General features: G+C 44.1%; 1 protein-coding gene across 1 annotated transcript; it reads right to left on the reverse strand.

Annotated features, from left to right (window-relative positions):
- Nucleotides 1-1180: 1180 nt before the first annotated feature.
- On the reverse strand, nt 1181-15564 carry STX12 (syntaxin 12). Its single transcript, XM_030290482.4, has 9 exons — nt 15368-15564; nt 11854-11923; nt 9948-10047; nt 8049-8186; nt 6673-6716; nt 4748-4853; nt 4223-4295; nt 3972-4054; nt 1181-2618 (listed from the first exon to the last, which is right to left on the reverse strand). The coding sequence occupies exons 1-9, from the start codon at nt 15477-15479 to the stop codon at nt 2529-2531; spliced, it is 816 nt and encodes a 271-aa protein (XP_030146342.4). The 5' UTR covers nt 15480-15564; the 3' UTR covers nt 1181-2528.
- Nucleotides 15565-19193: the final 3629 nt, after the last annotated feature.

The following is a 19193-nucleotide window of genomic DNA, read 5'->3' on the forward strand; positions in this document are numbered from 1 at the left end:
GGACAGAGCCGGTACTGACCCCGGGAACAGGGGGACAGAGCCGGTACCGACCCGGGACAGAGCCAGAACCGACCCGGGACAGCCCCGGTACCGACCCGGGAACAGGGGGACAGAGCCGGCACCGAGCCGGGACAGAGCCGGTACCGACCCGGGAACAGGGGGACAGAGCCGGTACCGACCCGGGAACAGGGGGGGACAGAGCCGGTACCGACCCGGGACAGCCCCGGTACCGACCCCGGGACGGGGGAACAGCCCCGGTACCGATCCCGGGACGGGTGGGACAGAGCCGGTACCGACCCCGGGACAGACCCGGTACCGACCCTGAGACAGGGGGACAGCGCCGGTACCGATCCTGGGACGGGGTGACAGCCCCGGTACCGATCCTGGGACAGGGGGACACTGCCGGTACCGATCCTGGGACAGGGGGACACTGCCGGTACCGAGTACCGCGGGGACAGCGCCTCTGTGCGGGCAGAACCCGGGGCACGGCCCGGTACGAGCACACCGGCCTTTCTGCCGCGGCCCCGGGCTGGCACAGCCCCGCTGCTGCCCCGGGCTCTCACAGCCCGCCGGGATACCGGAACGCGTCCCGAAACTCCCGCAGGGGTCGAACGCACATCCGATTTCCAATTTCCAGAGGACTAAAACAGGCTAGGAGAAGGATGGAGCACAGAATAATGCTCCCGTTTAGGTCTGGTGACCTAAGCAAACTAAAGCAAAGTGCTTTTGTTCTTCTATGGCAGTGTGACACCCAAAGGACTCTGCCTGGCAGCAGGCATGCACAAATCAATAGGTTCCAAATCAATAGCTCCTACCATTTCCAAGGAAAACTTTAAAAAAGGAGCAGAACAACACAAAAATCACATGCTTTCAAGTCAGATTTTATCATACAGGCTCGCAAATGGCTCCAAGTTCTAGCAAAAGGCAAATAGAGCTGACCCAATGCTGCTCTGAGGTATGAGATTAATTTTTCTGGGATCACCTATTGTACAAGACTCTGCACAGAAGTATTGTGTATGTCCTTGGAAATTAATTTTGTGATTTCAGGGATATTCATTCTGAAAAATCAGGGACCACAGAATTAAAGCTACAGGAAACACTACTGTGCTGATGTAAAGTCCTCTACTCTGCAAACACACCTGTGCCAATGCGTAAATTGCAAGAGAAATGAGCTCTGACAGAGGCTTTTAAAAGTGTTTATTGATAATTATTGGATGGAATGACGGCGCAATAGTGCAAACCACTGTGCAATTGGGAGAACACACCCTTCCCAGCTTTCATGTTCACTTTATTATAGACGAGACATGGAATAAGGATTAAATACAAAATGGGTCAGTATGCTGCATTTACCACCCCCACTGGGCTTTGGACAGATTACTGTTCCCTCAGTGCATGTCAGTTCAGAGCTACATTGAAGTGGGGAGTGGCTGCTGGTTCTGCCCAACCCTATGAGCTGGAACCAGCATCCTTTTCATTTGCACACACGTCCCCAGTCTGAAAAACCTAGCACTTCACTCAGCCAGTTTCTGCGCTTTCTATTTCATAAAGATTTGAAAATACCAAATGTTCACAAGCCACACATAATATTTACTAGAACACTACAAGTGAACTTCAAGAGCACTTCTTCAGAATCAAGATTTCTGCTAACACTCTTCACTAATGTTGCTAGCTTGTAAACTTAGGTGCCCACTTCCTCATTTTTAAGTGTTTTTCCCCCTGGAAGCTTCTAAAAACAGTTGGGAGTGAACAGCTAAACTTTTAATATTTAGTGCTTGAGTCAGCATTGGAAGAGATTTTTTTGTCCACTAGCAAGCGACCAGCTAGTTTGTCTAAGGAGATTGCACTGTTATTCTAAGTCAAAGAACATTCTGTCCTCAAGTGATGCATTTTGTGAAATAAAAAACAACCCCAACAACACCCAAAAAAATTAAACACAGTTATGAGTCTCAAGGCTAAACTGACCAGCATGTTCAAATCATCATCCACACATACCCTCCTTGCCTCTCAAATCTGTGACAACATCGTTTTCTTCAAGAGAATCTAGAACCACAGCCACTTGGAGACAATAAAACCATGGGGCAGATACTGGAGACTTTAGAAACTGCTGGATTTACATAATGTGACTTGGTGGGGGGCTGTTTTTGAATGGCATTCTCATTCCGGTCCAACAAAGTTACCTACGTGTACAAAATGTTGAAGTTGTGCGACTTGTCAAAATCAAGACCTCTCCAATTATTGATCACATTTCAGCATACAGCTGGGACAGGGAAGAACACATTACAGAAAGCAAACCCACAAGATTTTAGTTACATAAAACAATATAATTTGTATATAAACTGATAAATACTGTCTCCATGGTTTACTAATTCCAAATACTAGTTACCTGCACGTTAGTTGCTAATATCTATTATTAGAAGTAGTTCCAACTTGTGCTCTCTCAGGGTGGTCAATTCAGCTCCAAGACCAGTCAGCCTGTTTGCTCTGACAGAAAAAATCTCAGCTGTGAGACTGGTTTCCAGGGGAAGATTTCAGTTCATCTTCCAGATTAAGAGTCCTATGATTATACAGACCACAGTAAGGCCAAGAATCAGGATACAGATCTTCTTACGGGATTTCTTCTAATAAGAGAAGAAAAAAGAAGCCACTGACACCAGGAACACATGAGCAAAAAGCAAGGCTACCATTCATATTACTAACTTGGGTGAACAAGAGCCCTTGGTACCCCTACAGTTATTAGAGAGAAGTAAGCAGTGTAGTCTGAACACTTTTACATGTTCCTTAAACTCCATGATTCTACAGATGAATGTTTTTAATTTTAGGAGTGCAGTGGTCTACGAGATGCAGTTAAGTCAAAATTTGACAGGTTTTGCTTCTCTAAATGAAAATACAAGCCTCAGAGAAGGCCAAACCTTTCTAGCTGTTTAGATTTTTTTCCTAATCAAACTCCTAAGCAGTTCTCACATACAATCTCCCCTTGGCCACTTGGGCTTGGTGTTGCATTTCTACAATTTAAATTATTTCATGTACAGTTACTGAATTTGGATTTTACAGCTTTGCTCACTTTATTCATCACAGGAAACTACAGGCCATCCATATACACCAAATATTTTTAACTTGGCATCTAAGGATTTGATATATAAACACTTCTTTCTCCATCCAGAAAAAAACCCCATGCAAAACATATCCAACAGCTCTGAAACTCAGATTTATAAATACCTCAGAACTTTGGCAAGGAAGCCATGGAGAGAGAGACTACTACTACATGCTGCCAGATGGTAAAAGCAACATCCCCACCCTTGCACTCAACAGCACTGGAGTTCTGTTGCCTCCAGTACCTCCCACTTAACAGCTCGGAAGAGTCCAGTATTTTCTTGTGTAAGTCTCAGCAGTAATGGGACTGACTAAAGCAGAACCCTTAGCCCTTAACAGAAGCTGGAGCTAGAGGGACAAGGATGATGACAGGAACCTACAGGAAACACTGGATACCATACAGCAGTGAGAGCCACTGCAAGAGATTTGATGGAGCACAAACTATGGGATAGAAGCTCAGCAGCTGGATAGGAGTACTGCAAATCCTGGTCACCAGAGTGATCAGACATGAGTCTGGACATAGATTTTTGCATGTCAGTGTCTTGGCTGATATGTTCAAAAGTTGCATACGATATCAGAATTTGTTCTTGTTTCTTCTGCTAACTCCTAACAACAACAAAGGTAAACACTTAGGCTTGCAGAGTGTGAAGGGCCAGACTCTATTTCTACTCTTTTACTCTAAGGTAGAAGGTGAATTTCAATACCATGTTTTTGACTCAAGTGCTTTATATACTCTTTGCAGGCAATTTTGAATGAATGTCAGCTTGCATGAGCTGGTTTTAATAAGCAGTCTGGTGTGCTGCAGTCCTCAGTGTCTTGCTCTGCCTGTTTCATTAGTGCTCAACTATACACTGACAATCAAGCAAGCACACAGAATTTACCTGATAATAGGCAGCTCTCTGTAACTGCTCACTGGCTCTTTCCACATGGACTTCTGCACTTTCCACATTTGCTTCTATGCTATCTATGGAAAAAACAGGAGAACTCATTGCAAAATGTTTCAGAGCTTCAGTGTTTAAAAATTATAACTAAAAATACAATACTTTTAATGCAAAGTACTGAAAATTTTAATCCATAACTGGCAAAACAAGTAACTCTACCAAGAAAAAACTTATTACCCAAATACACTTACCAATCATATCTCCTTGGTCATGAATCATCATGGCTAAATCCTTAAATATCTGATTGACATCCAAAATGTCTGCCTGAAGACAACAGTTTAAGAAGTTACAATGAACACTGGGTACAATATTTTCTAATCCTCACTCTTAGTACCTCTTCTGACCATCACTCAAAGGGTCAGAATAGGCACCAGCATTCACTGAGGTGACTTGCTGTTACCACCTGTGCAACTTGGGATTAACACGGAAGCCTACAATGCTCCAGCTACTGAATATTTGTTTCATCACACCAGCAATTAGCACAGTATGAACACTGTAACATGAGTTGCTCCTGCCATATGTGAAGGATCACCAGCCAACACTGAGGGAAAATATGCCTCCTTCAACAGGAGCAGGGAGATCATCTTGGCATCAATCCTCTCTAAGAGGAACTCTATTCCTCCACCATCAGCTCTCCTCAGCCCATCCCATTAATTAACACCACATCCTCTGATTTATCTCCCAGTGCTGTTATCTGTGCATGATTGACTGGTCACCTCTAATTGCCTGATTGCAGTTTCTCTTTCTTTAATGAGTTCAAGGTCCTGTTCAGTTATTGCCACATCTTCTTCCTGAGACTGCATCTGATTCCAATCTTCACCACTGGAAAGAGAAGGAAAGTCAGTATCTCTCTGAGCACAGGTACTTCCATGCTGCATTTTATGGCAAAATGAGTTAAAGTTGAAGACTTCCCTACAGAACAACCCCCAGGTTCTTGGCCCTGTCACTGTGTACAAGGACAAGACCAATTTGTGACAAGAGTCACAAACTGGAACAATTGAAAAAAGGGACAGATCAGGCAATGTGAAGACACTGGAAAGCAGTTACATGCATAGCACACCTGTTCTAGAATATAACAGTTATCTACAGCATTTTAGAAGAAACTGCCTATTTCAGTTCTGCTTTAAAAAAAAAATAAAAATACTTGTACCATCCCTGCTTTCTTACCATCTCTCTGAAAGGGAGAAATCAGGGAGAAAGTTCTGATAGAGAGCAGCCTGCAAGCATATTAACAGAACAGAAGAACACCTGAAAAGCATCTGGACTCAAAGCCTCTTGCCTATCTGCCATTTGGAGATAAGACTAAAGTGTTTTAGTATTTTAATTCATTAGTCTAGCAGGAACTTTGAATTAAATTACACACCAGAAGAGATATTAAAACTCAAGTAACTCTTCATCCCAGTCTACCTCTCTCCTGATGAGCTGGTTCTTCACAACTGCTGCAGAAGTTACATCAATTAGAGTGGAGCCAGCATCTATAATACAAAGCCACCTCTATGTTCAGCTTAGAATGTTCTTCAAGGGCAACATCTCCATCTTTTCAATAGAGAAGTGTGCCAGAAAACATTGTTATCAGTGTTTGGTACAACACTAAGTAGTAAGTTTTAAGGTCTTAAATGTGCCTTAAGCAATGAAAATAAACTACATGAATAGGTCAGACACAGCTGACCATTCCAGTAATTCAGCTCTGAGATGATCATAGGGTTTGCAAATCTCAAAAGTAGAAGTTTCTGACACATGGCACACAAGAACAGCTTTGACTGTGGAATAGCTGCTGTGTGCCATCATCTTTTATCTCTGGGTCCCACTGCTTTAGTATGCAAGCCTTCAAAGCCATCCCAGCCCCTGCATAACTGAACACCTGGGGCTTCACCTCTGGCTCAGATGAAAGCCCAGGGCTAATGAAGGGACACTACCAAGCAGCTGAGCAGATGAAGGGCAGTTTGCAGAGGAGGAGGAGACAGGTAAGAAGGTCTCTTGATTCAGAAAGTGAAAGGATTGATACAGACAGGGCCAACAGATTTCAGCCCAGTTGACACATTAATCACAGATACTTCTGGAGGGGTCAGGCTCTCTTTACCACACTGCAGAGTTGATGTAACATTTTACAAAGCCATCTAGCACACAGGCACACTGTTACTGCAGAAGCAGTACAACTGTCTGACAGGTGACAGTAATGCTGTCTTGTGCACATTCCAGGATTAGTTTGCCAGTGCACAATGTCCAGGACTTCTGAATTTTAGGCAGCCTCATCTGCAATTCTGCTGTAACTCCAACTGGGCTGCTAGAGAACATCCAAACTCATGATATAAATATGCAGCTCGCTGTGGAAAGAGTCACAGTGAGTGAAATCCTGTCTGGTAATCTTGTGTTTACAAGCCAGAACACCAGGAGCTCCAGCTGCCACATCCTAAGGGCACTACTATTCCCCTCAGGGTAATAATCACACAATCTGTACTTAAGGAGGATAAAATACTGTCATATGCAGATTTTACATAGTAGATTAATGTGCTGTAATAGTTGCTTTTCAACTCGTTTTGCTTTCTATTCAGCCAGCAGAGCCCAAGTTACAGTAATGTATCACAGCATAAAATCTTAAGTTATATGTAGTGAAAACCTCAGGAGTATAAGAAGTTATTACCTATCAAATGAAACAAGCTGTTCTTCTCTGAACCGCTCATCAGCCTGGAAGAGATAAATGAGTCACTACTCTCACAGACAGCCAGGACCATGCACAAAATCACCAGCAGTATCTTGTAGACCAAGGCATATACTGTCCAGAGAGTTCTTGGAGATGCCACTGTCACTGGGATAGTAAAAGGCTTTTAAAATCATGGGGATTTAGGGTTAAAAGGAAAATTAAGCTTAGTAGGCCCTGAAAAAAAATAAATACCCTAGGTACATGGAGGCCTTGTACCTTGCTAGAACTGCACCTGTGTAGCTAGTACATGATAAATTATATAACTGCTAGATGTGATGATTGTTTAGTAATTAAATATAATTACTGTTTAATCGTAAGAATAATCATGAGAAACTGTGGTCGGGGCCTAAGAAAGATCACGAGAAACTCGTGCTTGAATAAAGTCAGTGTATACAATAGAACAATATGAGTTCAATAATTAATATGTAAGTTATATAACAGTATAAAATACATTCAGCTCGAAAGCTGTGTCAGAGTCAGATTTGGGTCTGTACCCCTGATTCCCAGAGCTCTCAATAAAAGCACCTGCATATAATGATATTCTGTGATTATGGGTGTTCCTGAATGCTAACAACTGCAGCCCTCAGATTTAGCTCAGGTTAGTTTTAGCTTCATCTTTATATTTAATTTTTAGATTCAGATTGTCTCTGCAAATCAGAGGCAACTGAATGATCAAAAGCAGCCAGTCCATGTTTTTGGATCAGTTGTCAATATTTGTAACCTCATTTCCCAAAATGAAACAAAAATTTAAGAGCATAATTGAATGGATAAATGTGTTCCCTTGCAGAAATTAAGAATGTATGCCTAGAAGGCAGTCCTGAGGCAAGAGGAGAGAAATGTTTTCACTGGCCGTTTTATTATGAATTCTTAGTAGCCACAGGGATTTGTCGAAACATAACAGTGAACATACATTGGAGATATTAGCAGGACAAAATTATAAGAATATAAAGCAACACAGTGTGAGATTTGAGATGTAATTTAAGGTGTGGTAAGCTTCCTTCTGAAGTGTTAAATTTTATAGCATAGGGCTGATATGAAGTGAAGAGCAGCCTACAATACTTTGCTATTCACTATGCTTTGACTCCCCATCTCACCTGCAACATTTGCAACTACCAGGATTCCTTCTCTCCTCTACACTGGAGTAAACTGAAATGAGAGATTACTTCCAACATCTGGAATGGAAAACTACTGCACCAAGGCCCCAGCTTCACACAGTAAGGTGTCAGTAAACAGGTATGAGGTTGGAAGGCAAGTACAAGATCTCTCAGAAGACTCATAGTTCACTGTATCACTCCAAAATTCCCATAAATACTTACAGAAATACGGGATCCAGCTCTTGCCCTTGCTACAGTCTCTTTTTCCTTCTCTGACACTCGCCTCTGTACTGCCTGGAAATTGTTTAAGGCTGTGGAGAAGTCATTCATTAATCTCTCTTTCTGAAGCCTCTGTTGGCGCTGAGGAATTGAAACACAAGCAAGAGTTCAGACATTCCCATTCATTATAAAGTGACTGTCAGACTCTTAAAAACCATCATAACAACAACAATGAACTGGCATTCAATGATCTTTTGGTGCCAGTGGTCTGGGGTGCTGGACAGAACAAAAAGCCCACCATGTTTTAATTCCTTACACCAGTGCTCCAACTGCAGGACAGCTTTGTGCAACAAGGCCCTCCAATTTCAATCTAGTTCTAAAGTCTGAGGTACACCATTACTTTTATTCTAATTACATTCCAGTAATTCACCACATTTAACTACATAACTTTCAGTTACCTACAATGCCTTTTCCCTCCATTCCTTCACTTAGCAAACCTCACAGTACTGAACAAAATACACACAAATTCACACTTTAATCACAAAAACAGGAAGCCCCACGCTTACAGAACTAATGATAACACCCACTGTCCTAATCTCCTAAACTGTCTCTCCCAGTCATGCCACACTACGAGCCTGCTGTTTTTAGATCAGATAACATCCTTAGTCCTGGTAACCATTTCAGTTTATCTTTTCTTCAAATACATTAGTTCAAATAATCCTTTTCATGCTCATTTTACAATGTCAATTTATTTAGCCTCCACAGGACATGTGAGGAGTGCTGTGACATTCCAGCAATGGGAAATAAGAAATTGTGAAAAAGCTGGTCCCAAGGACAACATTAGGTCAGTTTTTATGTTTTCTAATTGAGAGATTTGCAACAGCTGGCTCAAATTGTGGGATTTCCAGGACTGCAGTCCTGCAATGAGCTTGTACCAATTCAACAATCATTTCAAGGAAAAAAAATGTTTTCAATTATATTTTTTCTATAACAAACCACTACAGCAGCCTCATAATACACTGAAGCTTCCATCTAAACCCTCTGGAAGCAACAACTCTTCTTCCAGAGCAGATCCTCAGCATGCTGATTCCAGCTTCTGCAGATTTTGACTGAATTTTCCTTGGTTCCATTCAGTGAGATGTACATGACAGGATTTTGTTCATCAGAGATTAACAGAAAAATATTTGCTGAACAAGCCAGCAAAGCATGGCCATGCTTCCAACTGGCATATAAACCTTCAATACAGAATTAGACCAAGACAACATCTGCTGACCCACATCCCCAGATCATCCTACAACAGCACCCCAAAAGTAGGCAGTGGTGAGTGGACACTAGCAGCAGAGGACTGTCCCTTCCCTTTCCCACAAGGAGCAGGAATTATTATTTGGTAAGAGAAAATCATAATCTTTGCCTCATCATATTTTGCTTTACTCAAATATAAGCAAAATGAGTCTGCTTCCCTCCCCCTCCAATAATAAATCACATACAAGGGAAAGCTTTCTGGCATGCTCACATTTCATACTGATAGGCAGTTTCCTCTGAATTCTTATCCGAAAACACTACCTTGCACCACCAGGCACTTTGTAAACAAGATTATTTTTCAGAAATTTACTCAGAAAACCAGTACTGCATACTGAATTCTCCCCAAACATTTAGGGCATCTTATTCTCATGTGGGAAAGTTTTATACTTATTTGCTCCTGGGAAACATGGTTTTCCCAGTGTCATATAAGCAGCCAGGATGCATCAGCTTATTGAGTTTCTCTGCTTCACCATCACCCTTCATTGCAAAAGGCTGCTGTCTCTTCAGCTGTGCCAGTTCAGGCTTTGTGACATTGTGGTCTACCCTAGTTTCATGAAATGAGTGATCTAGAAATATGTCCAGAAAGTTCTGCCTGCCTACCTGCTCAGAAGCAGACAGGGGAAGTGGCAGAGACCCCAACTCCTTTAGATATTCATTGGTCTCTTTGGCAAGGCGGTTTGCAGAGTGCTGCAGCTGTTGTCTGAAACAGAAGTTCAAAAGCAGTTACACAAGATCTACCTAAAAAGCAGCCACTGACCATTTTAGCATCCAGAATAATGACTAAATAGAGGTTCTAAGATCACACAGCTTCACAAAGGGTTTTTTTCAGCCTAAAGGATCCAGAGATGTACTTTGATTTTTTAAAATCAACTTGACTCTGGACTACATTTTTTACAAAAGATTCAAATAATTTCTTTGCTCCCTGCTAACTAGTATAATTCAGTACTTAAAAAATATCTTTGTCTCCAATGGCATAAGAGAGAAACAACTTTATTGAGTGAACATAATCCCACTTTTAGGGTGAATTCCTTATGGTACCAATTAGTAACTAACACTTGATAACCACCAACTCCAATGGTTAAATGTACATTTGATAAAAGTACAGGGACTCTAATATCGAATTCATCATTTTTGTGAAAAACAGTGATCAGAAAGAAGAACAATCCAACTTCAGGAATTGCAAGGCTTTCCTTTAAGCCTTTATGTTTTCCAACAACACTGCAATATGAAGCTATTGTTGTGAAGAATCTAATACTATTATATAAATCCTATACTGTAAACTAGGGAGAAAAAATACTAAAACCAGAAGAACTTTCTTTTGCATTCAACAGGTACAGGATGCTTAAGTGAAAGTCACTTACTTGGCCAAATGGACACACAGTTGGGGCATTCAGGCTCCATTATTGTATAAGCTGTATATGCAAACTAAACAAAGCATCCATGCATTTTGGCAAGTTGGTATGGCAGCTGACAATTTGTGGGGTGTAGCCACTCTCACCCCGAAGAGGAGAGATTATGCAGTGACGTTAAATGGGAAGGCATTTGTTTGGTCATCAGTGATTAATTCTTTAATCTACTGATTAAATAGAGATTGAGGCAACTGAGCAGCTCAAGGAAACAAATCCCTTTCTCTCCCAATTGGACTCTGATCTCATCCTTCAAATGTGGTATGTGTATCTTCCACCACAAGTCATGAACTCATCCAAAAATCGCTATTATAAAAACCAGGATAATTGTGCATTCAGAGATTCAAGGTACTGTTTGCATGAAGAGAGAGTGGAAGAATGTACTTTCAAGTTTTCTTTGATGACCTCAGAAATCATTCCTTCCATAATGTGCTATTTATGTTCTATGAGTTTGTAAAGATGCACAGACACAGAGAGCCCCTGTCGAGTCTCTCCAGGGGTCACTTTGAATTACAGCTGTTTAAATGTCTTCTACATTGTCCCCCACTGGCACATTATTATTCTGAAATTACATCTGACATATTGTATACAAATGTCATCCATATGACATTTTGTCTGCCATATATGATTGCTAATCCTTCTACTGACTAAATCCATCTGTACTACAAACTACTTTTGCTCCAGTTATGGGGCTCCCTGACTGGTTTTCCTTACGGTGTCATGGGAGCACCAAACACCTGGTATGGCATTCATTTCTTCTGAACCATGTGTGAAGTTAGTATGAGTGCTCCTCAGAGGACAGTTAACGCTAATGCATGGCTGAGGTACTACTACTATTAAAAGAAAATATTAAAAAATTATATAGAAAAACAATATAGGAAGAACTGTTCCTATCCAGCAGTTTTGAATGGCTTCTCCAGAGTCCTGCAGAAACACCTTAATTTGTCCAGTAAATTACTTAATGCAGCTAGTAATTCTGGGTTTGCAGGACCGTATTAAATTTATCTAATAAAGTATCTCCCCAGAGCAAGTAACCCACTATCCCTAGGAACACAGACAGAAAGAACATCTATAACAATACTTGCTCATTTAATACTCACAAATTTTCCTGAAGCTTGCTGGAATCCTGCTTGGTTCCCAGCTGGCTCATCAAATTCTTTATTTGAGCAGCTGAAGATAAAGAGATCACAAGATGAGTTAGTAAGACAAGTTTAAACATTTTATTCCTTCTTGAATGTATTCTTTTAGCTTTCCCCAAAAGAAAGCCAAAAGCTAACTTTATCTCAATATCTGACTTAACCTAGCAAGGCAACACTTACATTCGTTGCTTTAAATATATACAAGTATCTTATGGGTGGATGCCCAGAGGATGGGGCCAGACTCCTCTCACTGGTGTCCAGAGTCAGGACACAGGACAACAGCCACAACTGAAACGGGAAGTTCCATCTAAATACGATGAAAAATTCATTTGTTGAGAGGGTGACAGTGCCCTGGAAGAGGGTGTCCAGATGCTGTGGATTCTCCTTCCCTGGAGATATTCAAGCACTGCCTGGATGCCCTCCTACATCCAGGGGAACCTGCTTTAGCAGGGGCTGGGCCAGGTGATCTCCAGGGGTCCCTTCCAAACTCAGCAGTTCTGGGGTTCTGTGAAATGCAAAATCCCCACCTATACATGACCCGGCCTAACAAACTAACTTTCAGACAAGAAAGTGACACTGAGGCATAGATACCCTCAAGAGAAGTCAGTGGAGCTGAGAGCTTCTGCACTCCTTTTCCTCAGCCTTTTTAGATCAACTAACAGCTGTTTCTACCAGCCTTTCTATTTCAGTATTTTAAGCTATCACTGCTGCAGAAAAACTTCATTATGCTGTGTTGCCACTTTTACATTATTTTAAAGTTATTTCAATTATTAGTGCTCTGTTAAAAAAAAAAAAATAAAAAGAAAATGCCAAGTGTTGCTATTAGTTTCAAAACCCCCTGCCCCAGACCTGAAATTTTCTACTCATGATGGTCCAAAGATTTCACAATACTGGCACAAACAATCTTTCCAGAACAGATAGCAATGTGCACCTCACAGTTTGCCTTTGTCAGTTTGAAATCATGTTGTAGCACAGAAAGGTATTTTTGACCTCCTTCTCCCTTATCTCTGATGTTTTCCCACTATTTTCTTTGTGTAGGCACTCATGATCATGAAACCACACAATGAATCACATCAAACCATTAACCTACCTGAAAAGCAAGTACATTTTCTCTCCCCAATCCCTCTACCTTAGAATTCTTTTCTGACAGATCAAGAAGCTGATCCACTATATTCTGCAGCAGCACAGATATTATCATTACTGAAGTGCTGGGCTCAGCACTTACAACAGCAGTACAAAGATTGATTGATCCAAATCAATCATGAAATCTAAGCTATCTCATCATGCAGTGAGAGGCAAGACCAAGAAGAATCACCTTTATACAGTTCCACAGGCAACTGAATTGAACTGAATTATCCCATGAGTTTAACAAGAGTTTCTTCCAATTCAGAGACACCCTCCTGTTTAACCTCTGCTTTCAGCCTGGAGTCTCTGCAGTTGATTAAATGTGTTGCTGGAGAAGCATCACATCCCTACAATGACCACTTCTTTTAAAGGGATGTCCAATGGCTTACAAGGGCAGCTCAGCTAAGACTGCAATATGAGTTAATCAGTAATTAGCCAGTAATTAGCTTTTACATTCTCCAAGTGTATTCTCACCTAGGACTTCAGACTTCTATTAGATTATACAATGAGGAGTTTGTTGGCAACTCCTCATATACTGAGCTTGGCTTCCAGCAAGCAAGTCTGCACATATTTCACAGTTCTGTCAGACACAGGAAGGTCAGAAAAATTCATAGTCAAGCTGGTGACAAACGGCACAAGGACTGCACTCTGTGTGCGGATGCTGAGGACTTGGCAAACAGCATTTGTGCCATAATGTCCAGACATTCTGTGGCTTATTTCTCTCTGCATGGGGAGATTCTTGCACAGCCCCATTTCCAGGCCAGGCAATGTCTATCCTGCCCTGAGCCAGGTTCAGCAGTTTGCTTTGCTTAGTTTATCTCAGCCAACAGGAACACGCACAGTCTATGCAAAATAAAGTGTCTAGGAAATGGAAGGAAGAATAAAATGAATAAAGTGTCTAGGAAATGGAAGGAAGAGGCTGGAGCTCTTTATTCTTTGGATAGTGGGTATGTACCAACACACAGAGCCCCTCAGTCAACAGCTTTCCATCTCCAAGCCCTTTTAATTTCAGGCTGTAGAGCCTTCCTCATACTCACTATCTGGCAGCTAAAATTTCTTAAAACACTTCAATCTCTCCTCTAGCTGCAAGTCTGCTACATTACCCGAGCAAACAACAGTTTTGCCAGCTTTGCCACCAGCTTTCTGTACATGTTGTGTGAAATGCTCACTCCAGAGACTCCTCAAAGAAGTGAGTAATACTCAGCTGTGCACAATGCTTGTCTGCTCGTTCCCTTACACGGGAAGAAGAAATGAGGACAGCCTCAAGGCTTCAATATAGCATCTTCTCTTGACTTGAATGGAAAGCTTTTATTCGGTGTGTAATGAAGTTAACTACTGTAACATTAAGTCAGATGTTCTGTGTGTTCCCACCCACCTCCATAAAACTGTACGGCTATTTGTTTAACTTGAGATAACAGTGCACGGAGATAGGATGGCTGCAGGTCATGAGACAGCAGAAGCCTGTCCCATCAGAGAGAGAAGCTGAGCTGCTTATTACAGGAGGCTCAAAGAAATCCCGTGGAAGGAAGAAGGAAGGAGTGTAAAGGAAAAAAATAAAAAGGAGGGAAAAGGGGAAAAAAAACCTCAACAAGACCATGCTATTTGGTAAACAATTCAGCAATGTCTACACCAAGGAGAAAAGAACATGACTGAGCAAAGCATTTTCAGTAGCATAAATATGTTTCTATCATCAGAGAACTCACAAGCTTTCTGAGGAGCCAACATGTTCAACTGATCTAGCATGGGCATTGAACAATTAACGTCTTTTTTAGCAAAGCCTGTATCCTTAGAAAGGATTGTATCAAAGACTCTCCTGGGCGTGACTGCTTTAAGGAGCAGCAATTCAGCGATCAGTGCTGAGATTTCTACGATTACCGTACAACACCGGTAACTTTCTCTAATGACAGGAAAAGTGCAACACTGTCCTTAGGGACATCCTGCCGGGAGCAGAACGCTGCCAGCAGAGCGAGGGGGAAAGCCGCCCGTTCCCAGGCCCATCGGAGATCCCTGGGACAGCGGCTGCCCCGAGCCCGGTGACAGCCGGTGCTGCCCCCGGAGCCCGGTGCTGCCCCCGGAGCCCGGTGCTGCCCCCCGAGCCCCTCACTGCGGGCACCCGATGCCAGCGAGCGGCCGGACTGCCCGAGCTGGGAAGGGGAGGCTCGGTGACAGGCACAGACACCCACCGAGAGCGTTCACCGCGCCCTGCAGCCGGGCTGGGCATCACCACACCCGCTGCCTGCCGTGTGCCCGGCACCGCTCCGGCGAGGCTCTGCCCACCCCGGCTCCCACCGCACCCTCACGGGGCCGGGCCGGGCCGGGCCGCCCCGTCCCTCCCCGGCCGCGCACTCACTGTACTGCGCGATGCGCTGCACGTTGCCGCTGCATGTCTGGATGATGCCGCCGAAGTCCCGGGGCGGCGGCGGTGCCCCGGGGCCGCGCGGGTCCAGCGGCCCGTACGACATGGCCGGGCCGGAGCGAGCACCGGGCCCGCTGACAGCGCCCGCCCGCGCCGCGCCTGCGCGCCCGCCGCGCCTGCGCGCTGGGGGCGGCCGCCGTGAGGGGAGAGCGGAGCGGCGTGAGGGGAGAGAGGAGCGCTGTGAGGGTGCGGGCGTACCTGAGCTCACCCAGCCCCACCTGGGGCTCATCCAGCCCCACCTGGGGCTCACCCAGCCCCACCTGGAGCTCACCCAGCCCCACCTGGGGCTCATCCAGCCCCACCTGGGGCTCACCCAGCCCCACCTGGAGCTCACCTAGCCCCACCTGGAGCTCACCCAGCCCCACCTGGGGCTCACCCAGCCCCACCTGGAGCTCACCCAGCCCCACCGTCCCACCAGCACTGCCATTGTAACCCCCCAACCGCTAAAACATCATCCGCTGCCTCATGAACACCTCCACGAGTAGTGACTCCACCATCTCCCTGGGCAGCCCCTTCAGTGGAAGAACGGTTTTCTGATAGCTGATGTGAATCTCCACTGTCTCTGCTCAAGGCCATTTCCTCCTGTCCTCTCACTGCAGGCACAAGAGGAGAAGAGAAGAGAAGAGAAGAGAAGAGAAGAGAAGAGAAGAGAAGAGAAGAGAAGAGAAGAGAAGAGAAGAGAAGAGAAGAGAAGAGAAGAGAAGAGAAGAGAAGAGAAGAGAAGAGAAGAGAAGAGAAGAGAAGAGAAGAGAAGAGAAGAGAAGAGAAGAGAAGAGAAGAGAAGAGAAGAGAAGAGAAGAGAAGAGAGAAGAGAAAAAGAAAAGAGAGAGAAGAGAAGAGAAGAGAAGAGAAGAGAAGAGAAGAGAAGAGAAGAGAAGAGAAGAGAAGAGAAGAGAAGAGAAGAGAAGAGAAGAGAAGAGAAGAGAAGAGAAGAGAAGAGAAGAGAAGAGAAGAGAAGAGAAGAAGAGGAGAGGAGAGGAGAGGAGAGGAGAGGAGAGAGGAGAGGAGAGGAGAGGAGAGGAGAGGAGAGGAGAGGAGAGGAGAGGAGAGGAGAGGAGAGGAGAGGAGAGGAGAGGAGAGGAGAGGAGAGGAGAGGAGAGGAGAGGAGAGGAGAGGAGAGGAGAGGAGAGGAGAGGAGAGGAGAGGAGAGGAGAAGAGAAGAGAGAAGAGAAAAAGAGAAGAGAAGAGAAGAGAGAAGAGAAAAAGAAAAGAGAGAGAAGAGAAGAGAAGAGAAGGAGAGGAGAGGAGAGGAGAGGAGAGGAGAGGAGAGGAGAGGAGAGGAGAGGAGAGGAGAGGAGAGGAGAGGAGAGGAGAGGAGAGGAGAGGAGAGGAGAGGAGAGGAGAGGAGAGGAGAGGAGAGGAGAGAAGAGAAGAGAAGAGAAGAGAAGAGAAGAGAAGAGAAGAGAAGAGAAGAGAAGAGAAGAGAAGAGAAGAGAAGAGAAGAGAAGAGAAGAGAAGAGAAGAGAAGAGAAGAGAAGAGAAGAGAAGAGAAGAGAAGAGAAGAGAAGAGAAGAGAAGAGAAGAGAAGAGAAGAGAAGAGAAGAGAGAAGAGGAGAAGAGAGCAGTACCCACCTAGTACAATCTCTTCTTGGGGACTTGTAGAGTCCCCCTGTGTTCCCCCCTGAGTCTCCTTGAGACTAAGCAAACGCGCTTCTTCATAAGACATATTTTTCTAGAAACTTCATGTGAAAAAGGCCAATCACTTGGTTTTTAAAATTTTAGAAGTCTAATAATAATAAAATGGTTATAAAAATAATAATACAATTAGAATAATAACGTTTAGAGTTAGGACAATTACAGTACAATAAAAAGCAAAGAATTACGGATGTCCGGATGCTCTTGGACACTAAGTCACGACAAGCATGACTTGTGAACAAAGGAATCACCCTTAAAAAAATACACTTGTTGCATATTCATATATCCTTCATGGTTATGCATACATTCTATTTAAAACAAGAAACTCTGTTGTTTGTCAACTGTTCCTTTAATCCCCATGGTGACTTTGAGTCTGAGCAAGGCCTGAAGAAATTAGCTTCTGAGATTGTAGAAAGTCTCTGTCTGTCAGCCCCGCTGCCAAAGAAGAAGTCATAATTGGTCTGTGCTGTTTCAAGGTTGTTTATTCTGTTTATCTCTAACATGTTCTGCTGCCCTGCCGCAGCTCTGTCCTGCAGGGCAGCGTGTGGGGCTCTGCCCTCAGTGGGATGGTACAAACATTAAATACCACAAACTACCTGTGCTGGATTTACAATAACGTGCCAATATCTGTCACCTACGTTGGACAGTGTGTCCCCAGCCTGAACCAACAGAAAAATGCCAACACCACAGTGAAACATGGAGGGCATGAAGAAGGAGAAAAAGGACAAGACACACCCAATTTCCTCCATCTTGTCCCCTTTGGACCCCTTATCTAGAATCCTAAAATTTTACTTTTGCACCCGTGCCACACTTAATTATTACTTATATCAAACGCTCAGAGCTTGTAATTCATCCTGTAAGATTGAAAACTCTTTTCCATGGACAGAGATCACAGCCAGTGTCTCTGGGGGCTCTGTCCAGGGGGGTTCCTGACCCCTGCCAGGGTCCCAGCCCTGCCAGGGCAGCCAGAGGGAAGCTCTGGATTCCCACAGGTGGCAGGCTGGGTCTGGGAGAAATCCTGCACCATTCGGAATTTTAGGAGAAATCCTGCACCGTTCAGAATTTTAGGAGGTGGCAGCCCACTCGGAACCATGGGCCCCTGGACACGAATGCTGCTCCTTCCCCTGTAAAAATAAACTCACCCCAGAGTGTGTTGATGTCCGTTTAGAGGAGGTGTTTAGCACTGCCAGGGCAGCCTGAGTTGTAGGTGGTGGCAGGTTGGGTCTGGGAGACATCCTGTGCTGTTTGGAATTTTAGGATGTGGCAGCCCAGCAGAGGCACTTCCCTGGCCCTGCTGGGTTCTTGGTCCAGGAAAAAGGAGCCCTGCCAGGGTGAGGGCTGCTGTGACAGCCTGGCCTAGGGTGAGGAAGAGCCATGCTTCCAGTACTGAGCAATCCCACCAGCAATCATGCAAATGCTTGCAAATCAAGAGTAAAAGAATTTAAGAGAAGATCCCTTTCTGCTCCCTGCTGCAGGAGTTGTAGTATTTTAAGGAAAGTACATCCAATCTTTGAATAAAAAAACTGGGGTCATGACCTGTATGATCTTAAGAAATCAGTGTATGTGTGCGTAAAGTAGGAGTGTAAATATTTCTTTAAAAAATGCTTGTTACAACAAAAAAATTCTAATTTCAGAAGCATCCACATCAGGTCAAAATGATGGTAAATAGGGAGCAGAGCCATGGATGAAACTTGTGTAATAGAGTAAGAGAAGGCTCCAGGGTGATCTTATTGTGGCCTTCCAGTGCCTGAAGGGGCTCCAGGAAAGTTGGAGAGGGATTTTGGACAGGGGATGGAGGGACAGGGCAAAGGGGAATGGCTTCCCACTGTCAGAAGGCAGGGGTAGATGGGATATTAGGAAGAAATTCTTCCCTGTGAGGGCAGCAAGGCCCTGGAAAGGAAACTTTCCCATCTGCCCACCCAGATGCCACTCTGGGAGTCACACTCATACCAACCTGCGACATAAATGGAAGTGGGAAGATGGGACAGGGGAGCTTATGGGGCAGGAAAGGAGTTTTGCAGGAGGATTTAAAGTGACAGCAGTAGCTGTTGAGGGGATCCCCGTGGTGCTGCTGTGCTTACAGTGTGTTCTGTTTTAGCAAGGAGGATTCCCAGGGCTCTGGCTC

The sequence above is a fragment of the Taeniopygia guttata genome, chromosome 23 (genome assembly GCF_048771995.1).
Source record: "Taeniopygia guttata chromosome 23, bTaeGut7.mat, whole genome shotgun sequence".
In the NCBI taxonomy this organism is placed as follows: domain Eukaryota; kingdom Metazoa; phylum Chordata; class Aves; order Passeriformes; family Estrildidae; genus Taeniopygia; species Taeniopygia guttata.

Bases quoted from the DNA above. Each gene is read 5' to 3' on its own strand.
- STX12 (XM_030290482.4), bottom strand. From the start codon at position 15,479: ATGTCGTACGGGCCGCTGGACCCGCGCGGCCCCGGGGCACCGCCGCCG. The intron at 8,187-9,947 runs GTAGGCAGGCAG...TCAATTCCTCAG, and splicing joins CCCTGTCTGCTTCTGAGCAG to CGCCAACAGAGGCTTCAGAA. The intron at 4,055-4,222 runs GTAAGTGTATTT...TTTTTTCCATAG, and splicing joins TGACCAAGGAGATATGATTG to ATAGCATAGAAGCAAATGTG.